Genomic DNA, 25,157 nt, shown 5'->3' with positions numbered 1-25,157 from the left:
ACTCTTGTTTCGTATGACTGATAGAGTCGGTTCGCAACTACGGATGAAGCATGATATTAAAATATTATCCCGGTTCATTTAAATGCATTGCGCTGCAAAATGACTGCACCTATTGTACAATGAAATAATGTTACTATTTGTTAATGTACGTTTTAATGGACTCGTTCTTCGGGGTTAGTTAAACTGTAAATGTATGATGCCCGAATGGAACTAGGGTATGTATCAAATTAATATATTAAACTAGCAGAATTTATTACTGATTGTGTGTAATCAACTTTTGCTCATATGGCGATATCACGAATGTCATGGGATGTCTTGTCAAAAAACAAAACGTGTGTCAGGCACAAAAGACGGATACACTACTTAATTGAAAAAAATATACAACTTCGCCTTGTTATAAAAAAATCTAATCAAATTATTTTAAACTACTTACATTATTATAGGGCGTGTTGCCTTTAGATAACATACTAAGGGTGCAGTGCAAGAACTAGGCATTAAGTAAAATATCTGGGATTGCTTTTATTTACGCAAGCACTCATTTTATTGTTAACATCGTCATTTACTTCGCTCACATAATAAGAATAGGTATTTATTAAATTATTTACGTTTCGAGTGATTTGACAGACAGATATGACCACATCAAGTTACGCAAGTAATGAAACTTATTGGCACTTAAATTCGTTAAAGTTTCTGTTATAATTTTAGTGTGTGTAATATAATCTTAATAAATGCCGCTCATACAAGTGTTTCAGTATCGATTCCTTTCCTACGAAGGGTCATGAAAACTCCTCTTACCTAAATACCGGTAGCGGACAGTTATGTGTCATAAATATAATAAATGAACGTCTAGACAACATATTTCCTGGTCTAGACTCACCTGGGCATCTGCACGTAAAACATTGTTTTCAACTTTCTATACATAGTAATTAAATAACATTTAAGATACTTTTATATGTTCAAGTTTGTTCTGTAACTGTTGGGGTAATTTTGATGTTTGTTTTAGATTTAACGTAATACGTTCCGGGTTCTTCTTAAATATTAAAATTAATTAACGTATTTTATAATTTTGTGGTAATTAGAGAACCGCTTTTCGCCTGTTATGTCCAATAATTACCATTTTCCTTTGATTACCCAGGACCAGTTGTTGGCCGATATCTGTCTAATGCCGTTGTCCCATCTTTACGTAAAGATTTCCAGGTTTTATTTTACCAAACAGCCTTTAGTCACGGGCATTTAATATCTAACGTTTCGCATGATTTCTTGCAAGCATGGTCATTGACCGGAATCTGACGTATTCGCGTAAAGTGGAAACGAAATTTGTGAAAACATAACGTCAGTCTTGGAATGCATAGTAATTTCGTGTAAGTTCAGTGACCTATAAGCTTAATTTACATATAAACCCGCTTACTTAACGTACCACAAAACAGTGATATTGGCTTTTCTAGATTTAATAGCCAATGTGGTCTGTCTAAGCCGTTAAATTGCTCTGAGGTCTGGCTTTCCGCCAACGCCACCTGTTGCCTTCCAACTATAAACGAATTTATAAAGCAACATTTTAATCTTTAGTTTTCTTTGAAATTGTTCTAAATCGAAATGTCATGGAATAATATTATCGAGCCGGAGGGCGTATTTGCAATTTGCTAGTCATATTTTCTATTAATGCATTGAATAGTTTGTAACATATGATTTTGCAGAGAGAAAATTGAATATATAACAATTTTGCTATTTATTTTACATTAAGGAATTTATTATCAAAACGTTGATCTTTTTATTTCTACGCAAATGCGATATATCAGAATAAATTTGAGCTACGTCTAACACGATGTTTTTAAACACGAAAATCTGCTTTGTCATCTAATATATATAAAATTCTCGTGTCTCAATGTTCGTTCCTATACTCCTCCGAAACGGCTCGACCGATTCTTATGAAATTTTTATGCATATTCAGTAAGTCAGAGAATCGGCTATCTATATTTCAAACCCCTAAGTTATAAGGGATGTCCATTCTTAAAAAAAAAATATTTTTAGACAAACATTTTTGATTTTATTTTTTTATGATACATCATAAAAAAATACATACAACCCTTAATTTACCATACACCCCTCTACGATCAACCCCTATTTTTATTTGTCATTTAAAATCTTATGGCTTGAACTCTGAGGTTTATTAAGACAAAAAATTATAGAAAAACTTTAAAAGTTTTCATTCCATAAAACCGAACAACCGAACCGAACAGGGTAGCATAGCAAAATGTTCCACGTTGGTATGTACTAAAAAGGTAGGCTAAGTAAAATCACATAAAGGAGAAACGAAGTTTGCGAGGGCAGCTAGTTTTAATGTATATTTTTATTAATATATTTAATAATTACTATGAAAGATATATATCTTGTGATTTAAATTTCTGTCTGCACGCAGCTCAAAAGAAACGCCATCTTGTAAACTTTTACTCGGTGTAATTCAAAAAATCTAATTAAAGTGAGGCAGCTGTGACGCTTTTTTAATTTTGCCACCAAACAGTGTCGTCAGATGACGCTTAAATGTTACGATCCCTAAAACATTACATAATTACGTTCCTAATTTCGTGCCGCGATCAAAATTGTTTATCTATTTTCGTGCCTGGATTTGCTTGAATAAACACACCTTTATTTTAAAGTACATGACAAAAATATCTCTTGCATCTTACGCTTCCATTGAAAGACCCTCGATTCTATAGGGGCGATAGATTATGGTATAAACTTGTTTCAGTAGAAATTAAATAAACGATTAAATCACAAAAGTTAGCCAGCATTGGGTTGCAACTTTATTTCAGTTCATGAAATACTAATATAGAGTAATAATCATTCACATGAACTTATTAAATTCATACAAACGGCAACATAGTGTTTATATGTACAACATATAAAAATTTATATAATATTGTGGATTCGAAAAAAGCCACCTCTGACGCTAGTGTTATAATTTACTTTCGTTAAAATATTTTGCGTCGTTCGCAAAGTAAAATAAATATTTAACTGCTGTTTCCATTTGATATTTAAATTTAAAATATTGACATAGCTCCCATTACGTGCATTCGATTACCGGTTTTCAATTCGTTTTAACACGGCTAAAGCTCGGCCTGAGGGCTTGCAGAAACATACAGCTCATAATTTACGAGATACGTAGCGGAAACAATGCTCGAACAAAATGGATAATGAAAGCAATACAATTCCGCATCAGAAATTTAATCGATTAAGTTTGAAGCTTAAAATGACAATTCCCTGAATCGAAATTGAATCATTATTGTCATTTGTTTATAATAAACTATCATAACAGATGTTACAATCACTGATTGGCCCACAACCGTCAGTTTCTGGTTGCTCGGAGGACCTAATTTGATACCCGCCGATATAGAAAATATAATATTCTCCTTGCCTAACTAACTAAAGTTGATTATATAAGAAAAGTACTAAATACTAAGTGCAGTGTTGGCGTAGTGGCTTCAGTGTGCGACTATCATCCCTGAGGTCGCAGGTTCGATACCCGACTTTGGAATTTCTTTCTTTATGCGCATTTAACATTCGCTCGAACGGTGAAAACAAACATCGTAAGGAAACCGGCTTGCCTTAGATCCGAAAAGTCGACAGAGTGTGTCAGGCAGAGAAGGCACATGACCATAAAACATTCTTTATTTTTACACCACTGATTTATTTTTATCAAATACTGTTTCTCTTTTAGTGTATTAGAGAAGTCTACTTAGGCCCGTATGAAATGAATCAACCACTAGACAATGGACTTTTAACACCTATATCAAAATAGTGTTTAGATTAAAAAGTCTCAAATACGGTTTCATAAATAAATTATACATACTTGTATTTTTTTATATAAAGCCTAAGTGATGGCGCTAACTAGGAGGCTGTTGTCGCTTTCAGTAATCTAATTTGTAATGAGCTATTGAATTTTTATGGACGTCCCAAAGTGGGTTGGTATAAAGCTCGTATCTTGTTAATTAAATCTACACAGTAGGGCGCCTCGAGTTTATCATCTGGGCATGTCTTTATAATGCTGCCAATTTTAGGCACAAACGAACTTTAAATTAAAGTTCACTCAAAGGGCGTGTTTTCATAACTGCGTTAGTTAAATCCATTTAAAGTTTATTTAACTACCCAAAGAACCTTTGTACACTGGTATATTTATATAGGTTAATAAGATATTACATCATATCATGGAGTACATGTACGTTTATGTATTGGTAGAATAATATAAATTTCATCGTCCTACGAAAACATAAGTTTAATTAAAATACAGTCTAAATGAAGATATGTGATACGGTCATAGTGTTTAATACGATATTAAAACACATCTAAAACGTTTAAATACTAGGTAAAGCCAGACTACATAAATATGCTTGGATTTTGATAAAAAGTACGAATATACTATTAGTTATAATGTTCATCTTCCATTACATACATCTGGTAGTAACAAAAACATTTCAATTTAGCAACCCTATTCGAATATCACTGCCAAATCATCATTCATTCATTAAGATATGGAAATCCTAATTACACCTCACATGGGTCTCTTTGTGAAATTTAAATTATGAATACATCAAAGGATAAAGAAACAAAACGTTGAAAATTGTTCTTTCGGTCAGCTAATGCATACATACTAAATGGAGCGTGTTCGAGGATTAATCTTATATTCTCATTTACCTCACAAAGATATTGTAAAGTTAGGGGTTTTATGATATTTTCTGTGAATTTTACAAAGAGAATACACATAGAAGGATTAATATCGAAATTATAATTTTTATATACGCAAACGAGGCTAGTCATCGCATCCCATGGACACCCATGTTCGGTGGGTGCGTTACCGGCCTTTGAGTGAGGAATATTCTAATGACAATTAAATTTATTAAATTCCTCACATATCTTCCTTTTTCCCTCCCTCTAAGTCTCGGAAATCTTAAGTTTATACATTTGTATAAATATGAATAAGAATTAAAAAATAGTTGCCAAAGAAGTTTCGCTTCTTACATGTGTACTTTGTACGCACGCTCTATTTTTTATGTTTGTCTCTGTTTTTATGTCTATATATACATACGATCAACTTCGTCTTTTTATGTCTGATGTCAGGGGAAAATATTACAGGCATTCAAAATATGTCATTAGTTACTGAAAAAAATGCCCGCCGTCCGCACCAATTATCGAGGCCACACATTGTTTAAAAAGTGTATAATTTGTTTCTTTATTCTGTTTTGTGTGTGCGTGTGTTGGCGCGGCTATATACGAGTTTAAGCAAATATCTAAAAGGGTTGATTAGTAGTTTAGTAAACCTCACCCGGTATACACAAAATAACAAGGAATGTACAAATTAATACCTATTTGTATGTAAAACATGTGAATACACAAACCACAGTTAGAACATCGCATATTTTGCTCAAATAGTTTCCATATTTAATGAGGTACGCGGCCTAATACGATTTCTAATATATCATTCGCTTAAAATAATTATCTCTAATTATCATGATAAACTGGCAAATAATTTGTCGTGCCATGCGTATAATTTTCATACTATGCCCAGTATTCTGAATGCATCGGTTCATACAATGCTTTATTTGGGGTGGTTGATTAATTCGTTTCTGTTGGCCAATTATGGTGAATTATGAAATCTGAATACACCTGTTATTACAACGATCCGTATGTTACATTGTCTACTTTTATGTATCGGTTATGATTCTATTTAGGAGTTGTGGTCGATTATCGGAAATACTTTGGCTGGATTGCTTACAATATATAATAGTAGGTACATACAAATTCAGTCTTTAAATTTATGAACTTGTAGATTTTTCTTGGGACAATAAACATATAGTGTATACAATATTTATATTTTCTAGATGAACTTATAATTTAATTGATATATCTATCTATACTAATACTAATACTAATATAATTTTATAAAGAGGAAAGGTTTGATTTTTTGTTTGTTTGAAATGAATAGGCTCCGAAACTACTGGACCGATTTCAAAAATTCTTTCACCGTTGGCAAGCTACACTATTCCCGAGTGACATAGGCTATGTTTCATTTTCAAAAAAATAAGGGGATGCTTACTAAAACTTGAATAATCTAACCCAAGGTGTAAAAAAATAAAAATAAACTTTCTTGAAATGTGCGCTGCGATATGAATTTTTCAGGACACATCACTATCTATAAAAAATGTCGCGACAGCATGTCACTATCTTTTATAGTTACGTCATAATAAGCGTAGAAGAAGACACAGAGAAGTAGGGATGGGGATGACGGGTCTGGGCGTTACTGCATACGATTTTTTGCATTTTCTGAGAAGATTTACTATGGTAATATATATATTTTTTTTAACCATAGGAAAGTATACATTTCAACGCACTGAAAGCACATTAACTTTTTGAAAAAAGCTGAAATTTTAACGTCAGAATTTTCGATTGAAAATTAGGGTGTTTTTTCGATATTAATTCAAAATAAGGTGAAAAAAGAAATATTTTTAATCAAATAAATTACAGTATATTTGGGACATAATAAGGTAAGTTTTCACCAAATTTCGTTTAAAAAAATAAATTTTTGTAAAAGATAGAAATAAAAAACCAAAAAGTTGGTTTTTTGAATTTTTCACCTAAATTTTGAGGTTATGTGAAAAATTTGCAAATACAAAAGTTGTAGATCTTTTTATTGCCTACAACTTTGCCATTTAACTTTCTTCGATAGGACTTTTAGTTTTGCCGGAAATCGAGATAAACCGTTTTTTACCCTTAAAACTCCCCCCCCCCCTTCCCCTTCCCGACCTCAGATCGACCGTAATTTATTTTTCCTTTCATTTTGATCATACTCCCCTCCTTTCCTAATGGGTTTCATCCTACTGTAATTTTTTTCACTTTTTATTTATTTTTAAGGCTATCTGCACTGGTCTAATATGAAAGATTGCTGTCACAGAATTGTGAATAATAGGGACTAAATATTAAACTCTAAACGTGTCATATTGCAAATGAAATGTACATAAGTAATATGTATTCTAATTAAACTCGGTATACGTATGAAACAAATTTCATAAGAACAATTATAATGACATTTATCCTTATGTTTTGATTTTAAATATCAAGAACAAAGGGAAAACTCGTATTTTGTTAGAGAGCCCGCATGGCTGCCGCGGGCTCCCTTCGCGGGACTGTGGTACTTTACTTAATTATACAAATATAAAGATATAATAAACGGCCTTAATATTATGTTTAAATTAATGTCCGCATCTTATAATAAGGTATCTATAGGGCTTCTCTTGTTTAATGTGGCATACACTGAGGAAACGTTAATAGTAATCTTATCTCTAATTTGCTTACAAAATGTATAAATTCTTTATTTATATTACTTCTATGAAAACTAATATTATTTTTCAATTCGATAATATTCGGATTGATTTAAAGTCATAGCTCGATTACAAAATTAACTCAAACTCAAAATATCTTTATTCATATAGGTAAACAAGTACACTAATTATGAACGTCAATAAAAGAAGTTAAATTAATTTTAAATTTACTTTTACAATTCATTTAAAATAATCACTTGTGCTTAAAACCATTACAATCAATACTGTCTATTAAGTTATGTTGCTCAAGGTTTGAGTACGAAATATATAATATGAGTCGAAACTTACTAAAACAAAACTAAAAAATCAAATAACACATCGTACCGCAAAAGTACGTCCATTAGACAAAGTATTACATTAGACAAATTAGCAAAAGGATAGACAATGATTAAAACAGCTTCTATTTTGCGAGTCTAAATTAAATGGACACATTACTAGTGAGGCAAACGCCGCCAGCGGTTTTGGCCACAAAGGAATTATTATTGAAAAAGGGGTGATCAAAGCCAGTACGTTTCCATACATTGTACTTTCTGTTTATACAGATGTTTTTTTTTTCTTTCCAATGGGAGCAATGTAATTATGTTCTGCGGAGTATACGTTTTTCAATATCGTATGTATTTATAATTGTACGAGGAATTACTCTATACAAAGATAATAGGTATTATTATAGGTTAGGTTATTGCTTGAGGATTGTTAAAGAAGGCTTTTATTAAATATATTTTGTTTTTTCTAAAATACCTTGGTTGTTCCAGAGATCAAATCGGTAAATACCTGTACTTTTGTATCTTTTATTGATGTGAATAAAGTTTTCACAAACCTGGTAGGTATGTTAAATAACTATATATAACACTTATTTTAATTATAAAATAGTAAATTGTTCCTTCATGTTCAATAACAAATGAATACAGTTTTGTATTTGAAGTTTCATCTCAAGTATAATATTAATTATAAAACCCATCTAAAATTTATACTTACATTACAAAGAGGATAGATTCGTATTTTTGTAAGGAATATACTATGGAGCCCCCGTGAACAATGGAGCAAAATATTGACGGAATGGTACCCTAGAGACGGAAAACGAAGAAGAGGCCGACAACGCAAAAGACGGGAGGTCGTCCTCCCGTCTTAAATTAACAGTAGGTTACAACTGGAGTAGAGTCGCAAAGGATAGAGAACAGTGGATAGGGTTAGAGGAGGCCTTTGCCAAGAGGCACACCAAACTCCGAGATATACCGTAGTGAATATATATTAAAGATCACAGATCACAGAGTTTCGGAATATAAAGGCTAAATTATAATTATTGAATCTTTGAAAAAGTATCTCAAAATGCTTTGTACATTTAAAAATAATTAAAAGAAAATGTACCGAGACTGTCCGCGAGTGTTCTATTTTTAGAATACTCCAGTTAATTACATCAGACCGGAATAAATTTTAGTTTTTTTTTTAAATAAACCAAACAAAGATATTGAAAACATTAAATACATTTTTTTCAAAGCATAAATTTTCATTGTTTGCGAGCCTTTTTACTACTAACAATATGTGTATTTACTTAGTGAATCGAAAAGGGCTATTGGTTTCATAAATAAAAATATCCTACGGGTATCTGACTTGGTTCAAAACATAAAACGAAGCGTTTTGATGCGAAGCATATTTGAAAATGTCGTCTTTTGTTTAAGAATATCTATCCCCAGATTGGTTAATGAACTTATATTATTTAGATTATAAGCCACACAACACATTCAAATAATTATAGTCTTTTTAATGTTTGACACATTAAAAATACTATAAACATACGTTATTTATTTCGAAAAATTCAATTTATATCTATGAATTAGTCAGTGGTATTATAAACCACTAATATTTTTTTGGCATTGGTTCATCCAAGTCCAGCCAGGACTCGGCTAGAGACGCCAAGCCTTTAAGGAAAATAAAGTTTCCTTTGTAGGAAAGGAGAATCTGACACCCCTGCAGCATAGCTTCTCGGCCATTGATCTGCCTGATCGCTTGCCTGATAGGCTTCTTTGTAGTCCTATAAAAAAAATCTATGTTTTGTTACTACGAACTTATACAATACATGGATTGTGATTTATGATCAAGTTCGTCACAACTTCACTAAATATTAAACATCCCATCTCATCTATAAAATGTAATCATTTCGCTAGAGCGATATTTCCAAACTCGAGAAGCAGACAATAAATTATTTAACAAAACATTTTCCGATACTCGATTACTAATAAAGATAAATCATAATTTCCACTCCGCATACTTAGATAACAATACATCAATGAATAATGCTAAAAATGAATTTGCAATACCCCATCTATCATGCACGAAAATAAGAAAAAAGACGGTAAAGAATAAACTTCAAGTTCCCACTCAATAACGTTAAAAACGCGTTCTCGAATAGCAACGAAATTTCCCGACAGCAGCCCGCTAACAAAATGAAAACTTTCATCACCGACCGACACAATGATTGGCAGTTACATCTTCATTGACGCTCGAACAAAGACTTTGAGCTGATACGAATAAGCTATCTCTTGTTTAGTGCCAATCCATCATCGATGGAACATCGTAAGTGAAGACGTACGAGACTAGCGCATACTATCAAAGCTGAGAGATAAGTACATTGCTTAGTATCCAGCTAAATGGGAACGCTTATTGATATTGATGCAGCAGAGGAGTAATGGGCTATCTAGATGGCTATCATAGGTGTGTAGTGCGAGTAATTGCTTTCATTGACATGCCGAACCTCGAAGCCGCGTGGAGAATGCCTCCATAATTAATCGAACATAAACGTAGATGCAAATCAGTTAGGATGATGATACCATATGGCATGCTATTACCATATTGTCATTCCGAGATCGGCGGATTAAAATTATGGTAACGAAAAAAACATTTTACCGTTGACACTAGGACTAGGTAGAACTGGCAATAAACTCTCCGCCACTCTTTTTAATCGCCAAGATTTTTGTTTTACACAACGTTTGGAAGGAGCTGCAACCATTACACCATGTTCCACATGACTTCTTAAGTAATAAATAATACATATTATACATTATACAATTCTAATATTATCATTATCAATGACGCACGTATAAAAAATCTTTGAAAAGCTGTTTAAACTGAAATATCATGAAAGTAACTAAAAGCTATTAAGGTGTTCCAAGACTACCTAAATCCAATTGATTCATTTTATTGCTTGAATCATATGCGCTAATTTTTTTTTCTTTAGAATGGTTGCCAGGAAGAGATCGCTTGAAAGCAATGAGGTCGCCCATAACATTTTAATAGGGTTGTAATGCAATAAAGAGTAAATATATTATTTCAATTCAATGTACGAGTTTGTTGAAATAATATTTGTTTTCAGAGCATGCTAGATTATTCCCGAACGGCAAAGCACTGAGACTTATATTTTACAAACTCAAATACATTTGCTTAGGTAAGTTGGAATGTTTAAATTACATGTTTGAGAGGCAAATTCTAATAAACTCGAACTGCATCTGAAATTCTTCAAGCTAATTCAAAGCTTTCATAAGTTTGCAGCAGGAGTAAATTAAGGTGGTTATTGGTTACGAAGGACGTTAGATTCTCAGGATACTGCAACACAGCGTCAGGTATTCAACAAATGTTTAGAGTGAATTCACTAAGTGGACATTTTCATTAATATATTGACTTCACTATTAATTGAAAAAAAAAAAAATCTTATTTTTACTGATTTTTGGAGTGAAACTGCTTTAGGCGCATGAGGGTAAAATTTTTACGGATGAAAGGCAATAATTAATATTAGCGTCACGAATATGTGAAGCGTTTTTGTATAAGAAAAGGGAGAGAGCGATTGAGACCGATTGAGAGGGGGTGCAAAATAATTTATTGAAATCTCAAATGACGAATTGTAAATTTAAATGCCACGTGCTTTATTATCGAGGAAATAAATTTAAAATAATTAAATTCATAATTTGTATTAATTTTCGACAGCTTTAATATTTTAATGACAATTAAAATATTGCTAAAACATCTTCCTTATTTTCATATATTCCTATATTTTCCCTCCCCCTAAGTCTCGGAAATATAAAGTTTTATATTTGTATAAATATGAACAAGACTTAAAAATTAGTTTGCCAAAGAAGTTTCACTTCTGACATGTGCTTGTGTACGCACGCACTTTTGCTTTTTATTATATGAGAATCAGTGCCCAACGTAAAATGTGGATAGTCGTAATGTTACACAAGAATTATTTCGAAAGGTCATCTGAGGCTTAAATCCCTGTATCAATGTAATAATACGTAGGAATCTGTGTTCTAATGAATGACTATGGAATCACTATTACTATCGACCATTGAATAGTCGTTAATTCATAGATCCAGAAACATTGACAAATCAAATAAACAGCTGTATTAACGGTTTTGAATTAATTTGACTTTGATGTTATTAAATTATAATGATCACGGCACTAACGCCTTTGAACAAACGAAAGAAAAAGATAACGACCTTTTTAAAAGTTAAAAAGCATGAGCGGTATGTAATTGTACATTACGTATATATTAATATTCATAGTCAGACTTAAACACAATCAATCAGGCCAAAAACTATTATTTGTCAGTTTATGGTTATGAAAACAAAAAGCGGCGACCACGTTATTGAGTGATGAATTTTTCGTCCAATTAGTCGGGCGGCGAAGTTTTACACGAATGTTACTGTGATAGTTTTATTAACCTTCTGCCTAATTAATTATGAAGTTTGCTCCGAGCATTTTTGCAATTCGCTGAAATGCTAAGCTTGCCTTTCATGTAAATAAAGCTCTGGTTCTGTGATATAATTACTTTCCTTTAACAAGGTTTCCTTAATGTATTGATTAACTTGTGAATAATTTTATTCGATCTTAGTTCTTTTTGATAAAAATATATGTACTATAATTTCCTTTTATTAATTATTATCGAATAAATGCCACTTATTGGACTAATTTTTATATATTTAATATTTTATCAAGATTGGTAATAATATAACGTTTTGGTACTTTTATGAAATCTGTTATATAATGTTGAAACAACGAACATTTCAATGCTAACTCAGCGTCAGAATCCAGCTTAGAACTACAAGCCAACTTGCATGATATCTTGCTTGTTACACGTTAGCGCCTTAAGCTACGTAAGCAAGTAGAACTTGCAAGGTGTATCATGTTCGAAATTCGAATATTAAAATATATCTAAATTATACAAGCCAACGTGAGTTCAAATAGAATGTTATAATAAACGGTTCGAAAATAACAGCTTATATTTACTAACTATTTTTAAAATTTAAATATCTGTTTTTTAAGCCTTATAAACAATATATAATATCTATTTGGTGTTAGCATGGTCTGAAAAACCTGTAAACATTTATGCGTACCAGTAATAATTTAGTGGTATTATGGTATTGGTTGCCACCATGGCTTAGATTTTATCTGGTTAGATAATTTTCCTTTTTTAGGCAAATCATGTAGATTTTTGGGTCTAAGATATCTGCCGATTTCCTTACAATGTTTGCATTCACCAACGAACATAAAACGCGAGCATAGAAAGAGAAATCTCTTGATGCCCAGCAGTCATTTGAACGTATGACCTTAAAATTGAGAGTCGCTTGCCCAAAGCACTTCTTTAACACTTTTAATTTAAAGATACTTTCTGATAAATAAATCAGGACCGTAATATCGTAGCAATGTTGGTCTTGTGGCTTCAGGGTGCGACTCTCATACCTGAGGTCTTAGGTTGGATCCTGGGCTGTGCACCAATGGACTTTCTTTCTATGTGTGCAATTTAATATTTGCTCATACGGTGAAGGAAAACATTGTGAGCAAAACCGACATGTCTTAAACCCAAAAAGTCGACGGCGTGTGTCAGGCACTGGAGGCTGGTCACCAACTTGCCTGTTAGATTTAAAAATGATCACGAAACATATTCAGAAATCAGAGGCCAAAACCTAAAGAGGTTGTAGCGCCACTGACTTATTATTTTTAATATCGTAACAATCTATAGAACATGTACTATTTACATATATGAATGTTCGCGGTACCAGACAATACTGTCTAAACAGCTCATTTCACGTCTACTTGCGCAGCTTAGAATTGAATAAGCAGTTTGGCTAAACACATGCGTGATGAGCGTTGTCTTGGTTGTTATAGTTTAAGTCAATGTCATCACAAGCTGAAACAAAGTCAGTTTGTCTTCAATACAATTTATATGAAATCTGAATATACGAGTAGAAATACTTTTTCGATGGATTGTATTTATTATATTTCTTTATAGGCAATCGTTTTATATTTACGACGAAGTATTGATTGTAAGTACACGTTTATGTATAGTATATATATATATTAGTTGAAATGCTTAAATTGTATTTTTTGCAAAAAAACTATAATCTGGCAATTGGATCATAATAATTTAACAACTGCTTAATGTAATAAATTAAAATTTTGACGCATTCTTTCGAAGTAGTTTAATACATCACACACTTCTTATTTATTTTGTACAATAATAGCGACTTATTTAACAATTATCCTATCAAATTATTAATATACTGTATAAAGTTAATTCCTGAAGAACCTGTAGACAAATTTTTTTGTTGCCCTTCAAAAGTCAGGTCGGAAAACAAGAAAATTTGGAATCAGTATGATGTCGAGACGCAATATAACTTTGTAAATTAATGCGAAAAAATTTGAGGAGGAAAATATTAACATCATTATGGAAATTGTATAGAAATATTTTTAGATAAAGAACGTGTAATACAATACAAAATTTTGTAAACCTTCCTAGATTATTTTGATGTGACTATTTTTTGTATCATTGCTTGGGCCTACGGTACCTGCGATAATCCGCGTAGGGTGATAGTTTTTATTTTTATACATATGAACGATTCAACACAAATAATTATTCAATTCAAAACAGCATTTTCTGAGTTGAGCGCGTTTTGAGATCAAACGAACTTTTCGACTTTTTAACATCAGTATATATGTTTACTGGCTACTAATAAATATTTTATACACCGTAATGTATGTATATGTTTCAGATTATAATCATGCTCTTTTCCTTATCAAAAACTTTATCTAATGTTTATAAGTAATTAAAGATCAGAAGATTTAGTAGTTTTTACTTAAACTGTTTATGAATAAAACTTTCCATGTATTATTAGTCTACAAAAACATCAGTACTTTTACAAAAGAAAACAAAAAGGTGTTAATCGTTTTGTTAGAATTCGATACAAAGAATGGTTTCGTCAAAATATCAAACAAAAATTCGATTTAAGAGGAAAAAGGGAATTCCTTAATATTTCATTGTTCGCTCCCTAAGGTGAAGCTGAAAAACTTTTAATGTGTTTTTCACTTCGTTTTAAACTGTTTCCATCGACTTAATTAGGCTTAAATGAATGGAAGTATTATTGTAATAAAGTAGTGACATCTATTTTAGCAGAAATATATTGGTGGTATACCACATAACTGGTTTTTGGGTGCCCAAAAATAAGTATGACCTCCATACCTAGTTTAACCTATCTATAACAGTAAAAGCATAACAGAAGTACCATATTCTAAGTGTATTCTTCAGATTCTGATTGTCTCTGAATTGTAAGAGTTAACTATTTAAATATTCAGTTTATTTAACCGAAACGCACTATACTGTGTCTATTAATAACCAGCGAAATGAAGACAAAAAGTTATGCTGGTCATCTTTCGACGCGTAAAACTCATATCTAAATCATATCATATAGGAAATACACTATCTTTTTTTTTAATTTAATATAATTCACATGCTTACTTATCAAAGTCATCATCAGTATTTATACCCACAGAAACAGAAGATTAGAACAGTTATGAAATTTATTCGGCAATCTATAGTACGGTTCTATTGATATTATTTGTTTACGTTAAAAGGTGTACCAAGTGCTGTTTAATCACTATAAGCAAGTAAAGTAATTGTTTGCAAGTTAAGAGCAAATCACTGACTTACAATAGAACTTATGTTTACACTAACTTGGCCATGCAACTGCAGTCTGATCGCAACTTAATCGTTAACTCAGCGTTAGAACAAGTTTCATTCTTAAGAACTTATACAAACTTGAAACACTTGAGATATCTTAAGATATATAGCTTTACTTATTTCTTATATTTTTAATCTTTTGAAAATATTTATGAGTTTTTAAACATATAGTAGTTAATAGAATTTCTACTAACTTATTTTAAGGCTGGCAACAATAGGGTTTTAAATGTCTTGTTTCATACTTATTGTGTAGCTAATTTAAAGTCTAGTGTATGTAAATGTAATAGAAATAATAATAAATAAAATATGAAATATGCTGTTCCCAAAAGGTTGAGTTATGTAAGGCATATAATAAATTCGCGTTTATATCCGTTTTATTAGTTTTATTGAAATATATTTATGGTGGCGTATTTTTGATCTCGTCAAGTGTGATTAGAATAAATAGTTAGAATTAATTAGTTCTTTATTAAATAAATCTTGTGTAATTTATTACGTTAAAACTCCCAATTTCAAACAGAAGTATGTTAAAAAGTCAATTAAATATGAATGTGATATTTCAGTATTTTTCCATGTCAGTGAAAATTTTAATGAAAAAACTTTCGCTATCGCTCGAACTAATTTTGCAGGATAATTAATTGAATCAATAATTTTCCTTTCGAAAGAAAGATGAAATAATTAAATCCATCAAATTGTAGAAAGGCAATCGTTCTTGAGATAATTAATTACTTAACAGTTATTTTCAAGTTTAATTTACGAACCGTGGTTATTAAATTGACGAGCCGATAAGACTCTTTAGTTATTATTATGTACTTCATATTGGGTAAGATGACGAAGTTAACTTTGATAATACCACTATGACTTGATGTTTACTACCACTATGTTTCCTTGTTATTCTCACTACAAGGTAAGTGCTTGGTATAAATAGTATAGTACAACTAAGTGCTATACTTCGCTATGCTTCCTGCTGATGGAGGCTAAAAGTGTGTTTATTTTTTACGTTGGGTCATTACTTCAATGAGCTTGGTTTCATCACGGGACCCAAGATCAGCACACCCATTTGTCTGTTCGTTTCGTCATCGAATAGCTTGACCAGTCACAGATTCGAAATTTTTATCTAAAACTATATTCCAGAAATAGTCACGGACAAAGACTAAAAAGTAGCATTGTAAAACTGTTTATTTGTTATCAATTTGTGGAATATGTTATTTGGTAATCATATTGTATAAAGTTTAAATCGAACAGGTCCGCCCTGGGGAGTGCTCAGAAATAATTAAATTAAAGTAATATGGGAACTCATTTATTAAGTGAAACAAAACAAATTATTGAGGGTCGAAACCTGGTTTTATAATAATGTTATCCGTAGCTGCTTAATGGGTCAAATTCATATTTGTTAACTTAATTAATAATTATTATGTAGGTATGTTGTATGTGTGTACTGAGTAGTGTTGGCGTAGTGGCTTCAGCGTGCGCCTCTCATCCCTGAGGTCGTAGGTTCGATCCCCGGCTGGCAAATGGACTTTCTATGTGCGCATCTAACATTCGCTCGAGCGGTGAAGGAAAACATCGTGGGGAAACCGACATGTCTTAGACCCAAATAGTCGACGGCGTGTGTCAGGCACAGCCTGATCACCTAGTTGCTTATAAGATTGAGAAAAATGTTCATGAAACAGAATCAGAAATCTGAGGCCACGGATTTATTTTTTATTTTTTTATTTAGGTATGTAATTTGTTTATATGGGATACATTGATTCATAGGTCTAAGATTTACTAGTTTTCTTGCGGTGTTTTTTTCCGAATTGTGAGTATTTTCGAAGTAAGAAAACGACATCAGTTTTCAGCCAGGTTTCAACGCAGACTTCAGAGAAATGCGAGATTAACAAATTTATGTTTGTAGTTGAGAAATTTGTATCAGTAATCTTATGAAATTGAAAATTGCTCACTAAATAGTTAAGTGACATTAAAGATTATAATTCATTACAGTAATAAATGGAGTTAGGTTAATGAAATACAACTTTCCCGACTCACGCATAGTTTAAAGGGTTCGCTTAGGGAACGTCATAACGCGATCAATTCTTGTGGGAAAATCGGTGATTAACCCTTCTCAAGGTAAAATGTTTACTATTATTAAGACCATCTGAAAGTGGAATATAGCATTCTTTACTTAAAAAATACTTTTACATACTTAAAAAAAATACGTTTAGTAGTGTTGGCTTCTTTGGGCGACTCTCATCCCTGAGGTTGTCTTTAAAAAAAAAAAATTGAAATTTAACAAAAAGTTATAAAGTTTATTCAATCTTAAAGGGTTAGCTATTAATTGTTATTTTTTATTTTGTTGTTATTTACCTTTATTTAAAAATCATAAAGTATAGACTATAAATATTAAAATATTTAATTTATTTTCAGTTTACGAGTTAATGGATACTATTATATGAAATACAAGTTCGTCGAAATTAACATAATATTCGAAACATGCTCATTAAAGCATGTAGAGCAATTTTGTTATTTTAAAATAAAAGTATGCTCTATGATATTTTAATTAAAATTCTCATTTAACTTAAACAAACGACAGAAACAATTCCCAAAACATTTAAAACATGGTTATTTTCGAAAACAATATCTGATATTGGTAATTTAATTTACATTTGTGGATGCATTGTTTGTACTCGGCGTCTCTTTATCAAAATATCATTTTACGGGCTATTTTGTTACCAAAATAAAGCACAGCAAACGATACATGAGAGCTTTGCCGCCAGCAACGAAATCATGTTCAGAAACAGGATATACTGGTTTATTTAGTGTACCTAGTTGCCATGGTAACCGACTCTGCCGTTCTACTTTAGACTTGCAACGCATCACTGTCAAAAACATGTTTCCCTACACACAAATATTGTAATGGGATGTTAATTTAAATTGATTTTCAACTGGATTATCGCGCGATTGAAATTCGATTGTAATTTCATTATTCGCTAATAGAATCTAAATTCCATTCACCGGCAAAACAAACAGTTATAGACAAGTTAATCCGCAGCCACATAATGCGTAATGTATCGAAAACGTCGAAAACAATTTGTCTAGGTATGAGTTTGAAAAGCTAAAATACTCTCTAATATTCCGTGTGGAACGTTTCGCTTGAAAATGTTATGAATAATATATAGGCTCGGCTGCAGGCCCTGGGATCAGTCGGCATTACAAGTGGCGTCCCTGACAAATATGCGCAGCTGACAAACGGACAACACAATAATCTTTTATATACGGGCGTGTTTAAGTGCGGTTTCCAATTTGTATGAATATGTCGCTATTGAATATATTTGGGATTTGGTTTTGTTCTAATGCGAATGGGTTTGCATTTCATACATATTTATGTGGATTTTTACGTACGAAATGGGACGGGGAAAACAAGTTGTCGCCACGCTTTCAAGTGAGCGAAATCAGGAATAAATTGGCAATTGATTTTGTCGTACTGTCGCGCTACCCCTTATATTCGCTTTTATTTACAGTTATAGTTAAATCCAGTCAAGAGATTTGCATTCTGTATCAAAAATAACACGTCTTTAAACACGCCTACTATTTAAATGACGATCAGAAACGATAAAATTAATAATTAAATTAAGAAATAAATATGTCTTTATGGTATATCTAAAATTAATTTGTATATGATATTACATTGTTATGACATAAATTGTCAATGTACAATTACGATTAATGTAATGTAAAGAATGTCTTTATAATTAATAACCTTTAAATTAAAGTATGTTTTTGAAACAACTACAATTGTTTTAAAATTTGTTTCTTAATTCCAGTTTGGAGCAAATATGATGTCCTGCCCTCTCCCTATGCCGCTACTGCCGGCCCTGCACACACCTGCTTTGGCATCCGATTTTCCTGTTCACATCGGAATAAAGGTAAATATATAGTTTACCTTAATCAAAAAAATATATTTAATTTTAATTATTAATAGATAGAAATTAGGTATATTTTAGCAACATTATATTTTTATTTGTACGATACATACTCATGTATATTTTGTTGTCTAAGAAATTGGACGTATTTCTGAGTATATAATATAATAGTCTTGTTACAAGTTGAAACAATTTATATATTTTATTTTCATAAATGAACACAAACAACAACAAGTGTCCTATTTATTACATAATATATATATTTTGTCTTCAGACGCCTTAAGTACCGTCTGTTTACCTTCTAAAGTCGTTTACTCCGAAGAGAGGTAGAAAAAAATATATAATTTAATCCGGCCGCTTCCTACGACGAGTTTCAGACAACTTAAATTGCAAATATATCAAAGCTAAATATTATAAAGCAAGCGAAGAATATAAGGTAACTTTGTAAGAAAACTTCACTGTAAGGGTATGTGTACACTGAGCTCTATTAGGGGAAAAAATTACAAACTGGAAGGATTTGTCAAAGTCTTCAACGCGTTTAAGATCGGTTCGGTTTATTCGGCGTTAAAAATTTCGCAGATTTATCGCTTTTTTTCGGCTTTGTGACACTCGAAGTAATACATCAAATTATGTTACTACAAATCTGTGTAGCAATATTATAAGTTTGTTTTGATTAAACGGAATTAATATGAATCCAAGTTAAATGTACACTCTGATTATGGTTTCAATTAAGTGCGTACTGCGTACTTATCTATTCCAGTAAAACATCTTAATTAATAAGTAGGTAGATTTCGATTCAAGAGTTTAATTAGTTTGAAGCTTCGAAACCTACGGATCATTTATTTTATTATTTGTAAAGGCGAATCCTTGACTTCTCTTTGTTCAATCTGAAATTATGTTTACTCAAGAAATTTAGAAGGTTCAATTTGTAAAGTAACGTATTGATTTAAGACATGATTCAAGGAAGCGAGTCCATAAAAACGAATTTATAATTATACCATTATTAATTTCCTAAGACGTATACGTATTTAAACATATAAAGAATTAAATAATATTAGTATTATATTGGCGCTCTTTTACGCCGTGTGTACTAGAAAACAAGTAGATGCAATAGGCTAATTTAGTAGCCAATTCAATTTCGTCAACCTAAAGCCATATTTCAGTAGTTGTGGTCGAGATTTCAATTCATACATAATATTTGAATAAATAAATATGCATGAAAGCAATTTATAAAGGCCGTCTCGGGCTGTGGTCGGGGGCTACAATATCGTAGCCTCATTAGTAGCTACGGCTACATTTGCTACGAGCGGCTACGAATCCCTACGTAGCGTTCATTGTTTTGTTGACATTTGACAATATTGGCTGCTCGGGACAGATTTTAAAGATTTAATGGTTCATTACGTTTGAAATCCGGATAATCGTGTAATTATCTCAATGTTTCCATGAAAAATAAATGTTTAGTCTTTATTTTCTTACCTAATGAGTAATCGCAGCTGAATCAGTCTTTATAGTCTAGTCGACAAGTTGAAAATGGAACAAAATAGAGATACTACTCTTAAAATTATGTGCGATAGCTCATTGGATCCGGAATGACGTCTAGAAAAATGTGCTAAAAGCGTGTATTAGCACATAAAAAATTGCAAAAGTTATAAACCATTAAAGATGAAAAAATAATGGCATTTAGTTTTTTGCCAATATTTAATAAACTATTAATATTTAAGAAATTTCAAATAAAGATTCTGAAAGAGGAGGAAATTTCTAATAAAAAACTCCTGACTCCCAGAACTCTATCTCCATTATTTATAATGTTAATTTAACGCTGAAAATAGGTCTGCGGTTGACATTTTTAGGATTCGCGCGTGGCGTCAAAAGCGACTACGGCACATTAATTAATTTATTTAAGGTATTGAATATTTTTTTTTAAATTTGAAAAAAATATGGTGTGTTCTGAACACTATAATTAATTTATTCCCGTTGAAAATTTTACTTAAAGTTAATTTTTCAACAAGTTAAATAATTGTTAACTAACGAAATTTTCTCGAACGACCGTCTTAATTGTAAGTGAAAAAAAATGTTTAAATAATGGTCGTAAAAATATTTCGCTTCGTAGAGCCTTTCTTACATACATACTTAACAAGATCGTGCCATAAAAGTTAAAAAAATATTTATACTTTGTTTATAAAAATTTTTTTACTTAAACAAAATCTTAAAAATCCATGTAATGATGTTTTTTCTAAATCATCATATAATCGTTTTTTTATTAATACAAGATATTTATTGATTTGCAAAAAAAAAAATTCCCGCCATTTTTTGATAATTTTTTTTTAAACAAATTGATTAAATCAATATTTAAAAAAAAAATTTTAACACAACTTTATTACATTAAAAATTTTATGATTTTTAAAAAAAAATTTTTTCCTTAATAACAATTTTTAATTGTTTATAATCGTTTTTTTTTAATTTTCTATTGTTTAAATAATTAGTTAAGAAATTTTTTTTTCCTAAAAATCATAATTGACAGTATTCTATAAAGTAACAGAAAAAAATTTTTTTTTAATCAACAATTCTATTGTTTATTAACTTACCAATTTGTTATAAACAAATATTCAACCTTTGTTTATTTTTTTTCTAAAACTTCTAGAATTAACAAAAACAACCATATAAAACAAAGTATAGAAAAATTTTTTTTTAATTTTAAATAAAAGTAATATTCATGATAATCAAAAAATTTTAAAAGAATAAATTAATTATAGTGTTCAGAACACACCATAATTTTTTCAAATTTAAAAAAAAATATTCAATACCTTAAATAAATTAATTAATGTGCCGTAGTCGCTTTTGACGCCACGCGCGAATCCTAAAAATGTCAACCGCAGACCTATTTTCAGCGTTAAATTAACATTATAAATAATGGAGATAGAGTTCTGGGAGTCAGGAGTTTTTTATTAGAAATTTCCTCCTCTTTCAGAATCTTTATTTGAAATTTCTTAAATATTAATAGTTTATTAAATATTGGCAAAAAACTAAATGCCATTATTTTTTCATCTTTAATGGTTTATAACTTTTGCAATTTTTTATGTGCTAATACACGCTTTTAGCACATTTTTCTAGACGTCATTCCGGATCCAATGAGCTATCGCACATAATTTTAAGAGTAGTATCTCTATTTTGTTCCATTTTCAACTTGTCGACTAGACTATTAGGACTTAGGAGCTTTTCTTTATTTAATTAAAAATTGACCCATTACATATAATAAGACGAAATACAACCCCTGATGATACATTGGCATCTCAGTAACACGGATAAAGCTTTAAAATATGTACAAAATATTTGATTAAAAACATGCTTTAAGACCACCTTTTATCAGACTTAACGAGAAGTAGTGTTGCCCAAAATCGGTCTTGGTCTTGCAGTCTTGGTCTTGTTCTTGCGTTTTTGCAATACCAAGACCGCCTTATTATAGCAAGACCAATACCAAGACTGAACCCTGCAAGACTTGAGCAAGACAATACTTAAGCCTGCAAGACTCTTGCGTCTTGCAGTTAAGACAAACTGAGATTTGGGCGTTATTAAGTAGGTATTTGGTTTCAATCCCGATTTTGAGAAACGTTCCCCAGTATCAAAACCGTAGGTATCACATATCCTAACACTAAACTAAGGGCTGCAGTTGGCAACGTGCCGCTCGTCTGAAAGCACCCTGAAACGTATTGTATTGATTAGGTAGGTAAGTACTTATTATATTTCAACAATTTATTAAGTAGGTAGCGTGTTAATACTCACAAATCTGTTCCCTAATAACTTTCTAGCAAAGTTCATATCTTGTAGGTATCTACCTATAATAATATGTTATGCTTGTTTATGTCCAGATGTGCAGATCTAACGTTAGTACCTACTCGTAGGTCGGTATGTGCTTAAAATTATAGTTAACAAAATTATATAAACATCATGTAGGTGTGAAACTTATGTTTCAAAGTTTATATTATTCTTCTATTTAGCAAAATTTAAAACTAACAGCGAGTCGAGTTACGAGTAGGTCTAGTAACAGTTTCTACGGCAGCCAATACTATGGTACAGACGCCAGCACATCAAGCTACTACAATCTATCAAATTTCTTCAACAGATTTTCAAGTTTATCGCTAAAGAATTAAGGTTCAAAGTTGATTGGGGAAATGTGACGTTCTGCGAATAAACTGTTGGTCGGTCGGTGTATTAAATACCTACTTATTTGATAATTTACCGACAAAGACGCGGTTTGCAACAAGTGTAACACAGCATTTGACACTGAGCGCCGCATTCGCCGACAAAGAGTACGGACAGAGGCACACAAATTTTTACCTATTTCTGTAGGGTTGGTATAGGAGTATAAAATTAAATGACCTTGAAGATGTCCCAGCAGTAGGTAGGTATAAATTGAATGCTCTGAGTTTTTTTTATTTAAATACATTCTCACACTGGCTTGAATTCGAACACTACAGCGTTAAAAGCTGTCGGGCGAGATGATAATTAATAACTAAGTAGGTATTGCATCTATTGAATTGCGAATATTTTGATTTCGAAATAATCATTGTTAATATCGGTAAATGATAGATAGTGAGTGATACCTAGGTACTAAAATGTGAGCAGCAAGATTGAAAAGTGTATATGCCATGTCAGTGCTTTCAATAAGTTTATTTTAAAAAAGCTCTCTAGTAAGATTTAGAGTTTACCATTCAATTACACACAAAAATTATGAAAAAGATATTTAGACTGAGTACTTAGGGTCGATTCGACCAAACAAGAGTAAATCTTAATCTTAGAATAAATCGTCAGTTAATCGAGAGTAAATAAATTTTACGTTTTACCAACTACAAATTCTAAGAATAGTGGGCTTATTCGGGAATTGTAACTATACCGCCGTTTCGCACGGAATAACAGCTATTCCTAGAATAATTTAATGGCGTCAGTCAGTCCAATCAGCTGATTTCTATCATTTCACAAATATGTGTTCTGTGTTTTAATTTCAAGTCAACGTAACGCACTAAATTAATAGTCTGGCATTGTATAATGAAACGTTTAAACAATTTATTATTTATTTATTTATTTTTAGATTTTTTATTTTCTATAATATTAGAATGAAATTCAACTGGGCTCAAGAGAAGTTCCTTTTTAGACGAAAGCCTCAAACAAACAAGAAATAAAAACTTTTTGTTGTCGTTTGACACCTGTTAAAAGCTACTTTTTCACACTATAATACGGCAAAATCGAGTTGACATGATGTATGCTCTTACACTGTCCCGTTGTAGAACAACATTTATTTGCCGAGTTTTATTTTCGTTCACCATTTTCTTGCTATTCGCGTATTGTTATTCCTAGCGCAATTATACTATCGATTACGTGGACAAACGACTATGGATTTACTCGAGATTAAAATCATGGAATAGATTATTCTTGGTATAGTTACTCGTGTATAAATTGAAGTTTGGTCGAATCGACCCTTAGGAAATTAGTAGGAAAAATATTCTATCGTGGATACCTAGTTATTGAAAAGTGGATAAACGTTGTGTTTACTTAATTTTATTTTTCTGTGCTAATGCCAACATTGACAACCCCACCAAAATAGGTAAAAATTTAGTCCGCTTCTAGACTTTGTGTTGCCGCCGTCGCTTTCATGTCAAAGGTCGCCGCCACTGCCCATGTTCTAATGAATAAAATAAGTTTCCGGGTGCTCAGAACGGACGCAAATAGATTATGTTGTCCTCGCAAGGAAGAATGTAGTCGTAAGGATAGGTAGATTTTATAAAAATTGTTGTAAGTAATAAAAATATACCTAGTTTATATTATTACTAGCTGGCCTGGCGAACATCGTACCGCCTAACAGTCGATTCTTTATATTTATACTTATT

General features: G+C 31.5%; 1 protein-coding gene across 3 annotated transcripts in view; it reads left to right on the top strand.

Annotated features, from left to right (window-relative positions):
* The window catches only part of LOC125056328 (polypyrimidine tract-binding protein 2), a 344,301-nt gene that overhangs the window by 116,109 nt on the left and 203,035 nt on the right, over positions 1–25,157 (top strand). For all 3 annotated transcript variants that reach the window (XM_047659383.1, XM_047659380.1, XM_047659385.1), the window contains exon 2: positions 19,177–19,278. Coding sequence is in view for 1 of the 3 variants with exons in the window: in XM_047659380.1 (XP_047515336.1) it covers positions 19,189–19,278 (90 nt within the window). In the remaining 2 variants the exon portion in view is untranslated. The remainder of the gene's footprint in view (positions 1–19,176; positions 19,279–25,157) is intronic.

This window comes from Pieris napi, chromosome 14 (assembly GCF_905475465.1).
Source record: "Pieris napi chromosome 14, ilPieNapi1.2, whole genome shotgun sequence".
In the NCBI taxonomy this organism is placed as follows: Eukaryota; Metazoa; Arthropoda; class Insecta; order Lepidoptera; family Pieridae; genus Pieris; species Pieris napi.
This window is presented reverse-complemented; position numbering and strand designations above follow the sequence as displayed.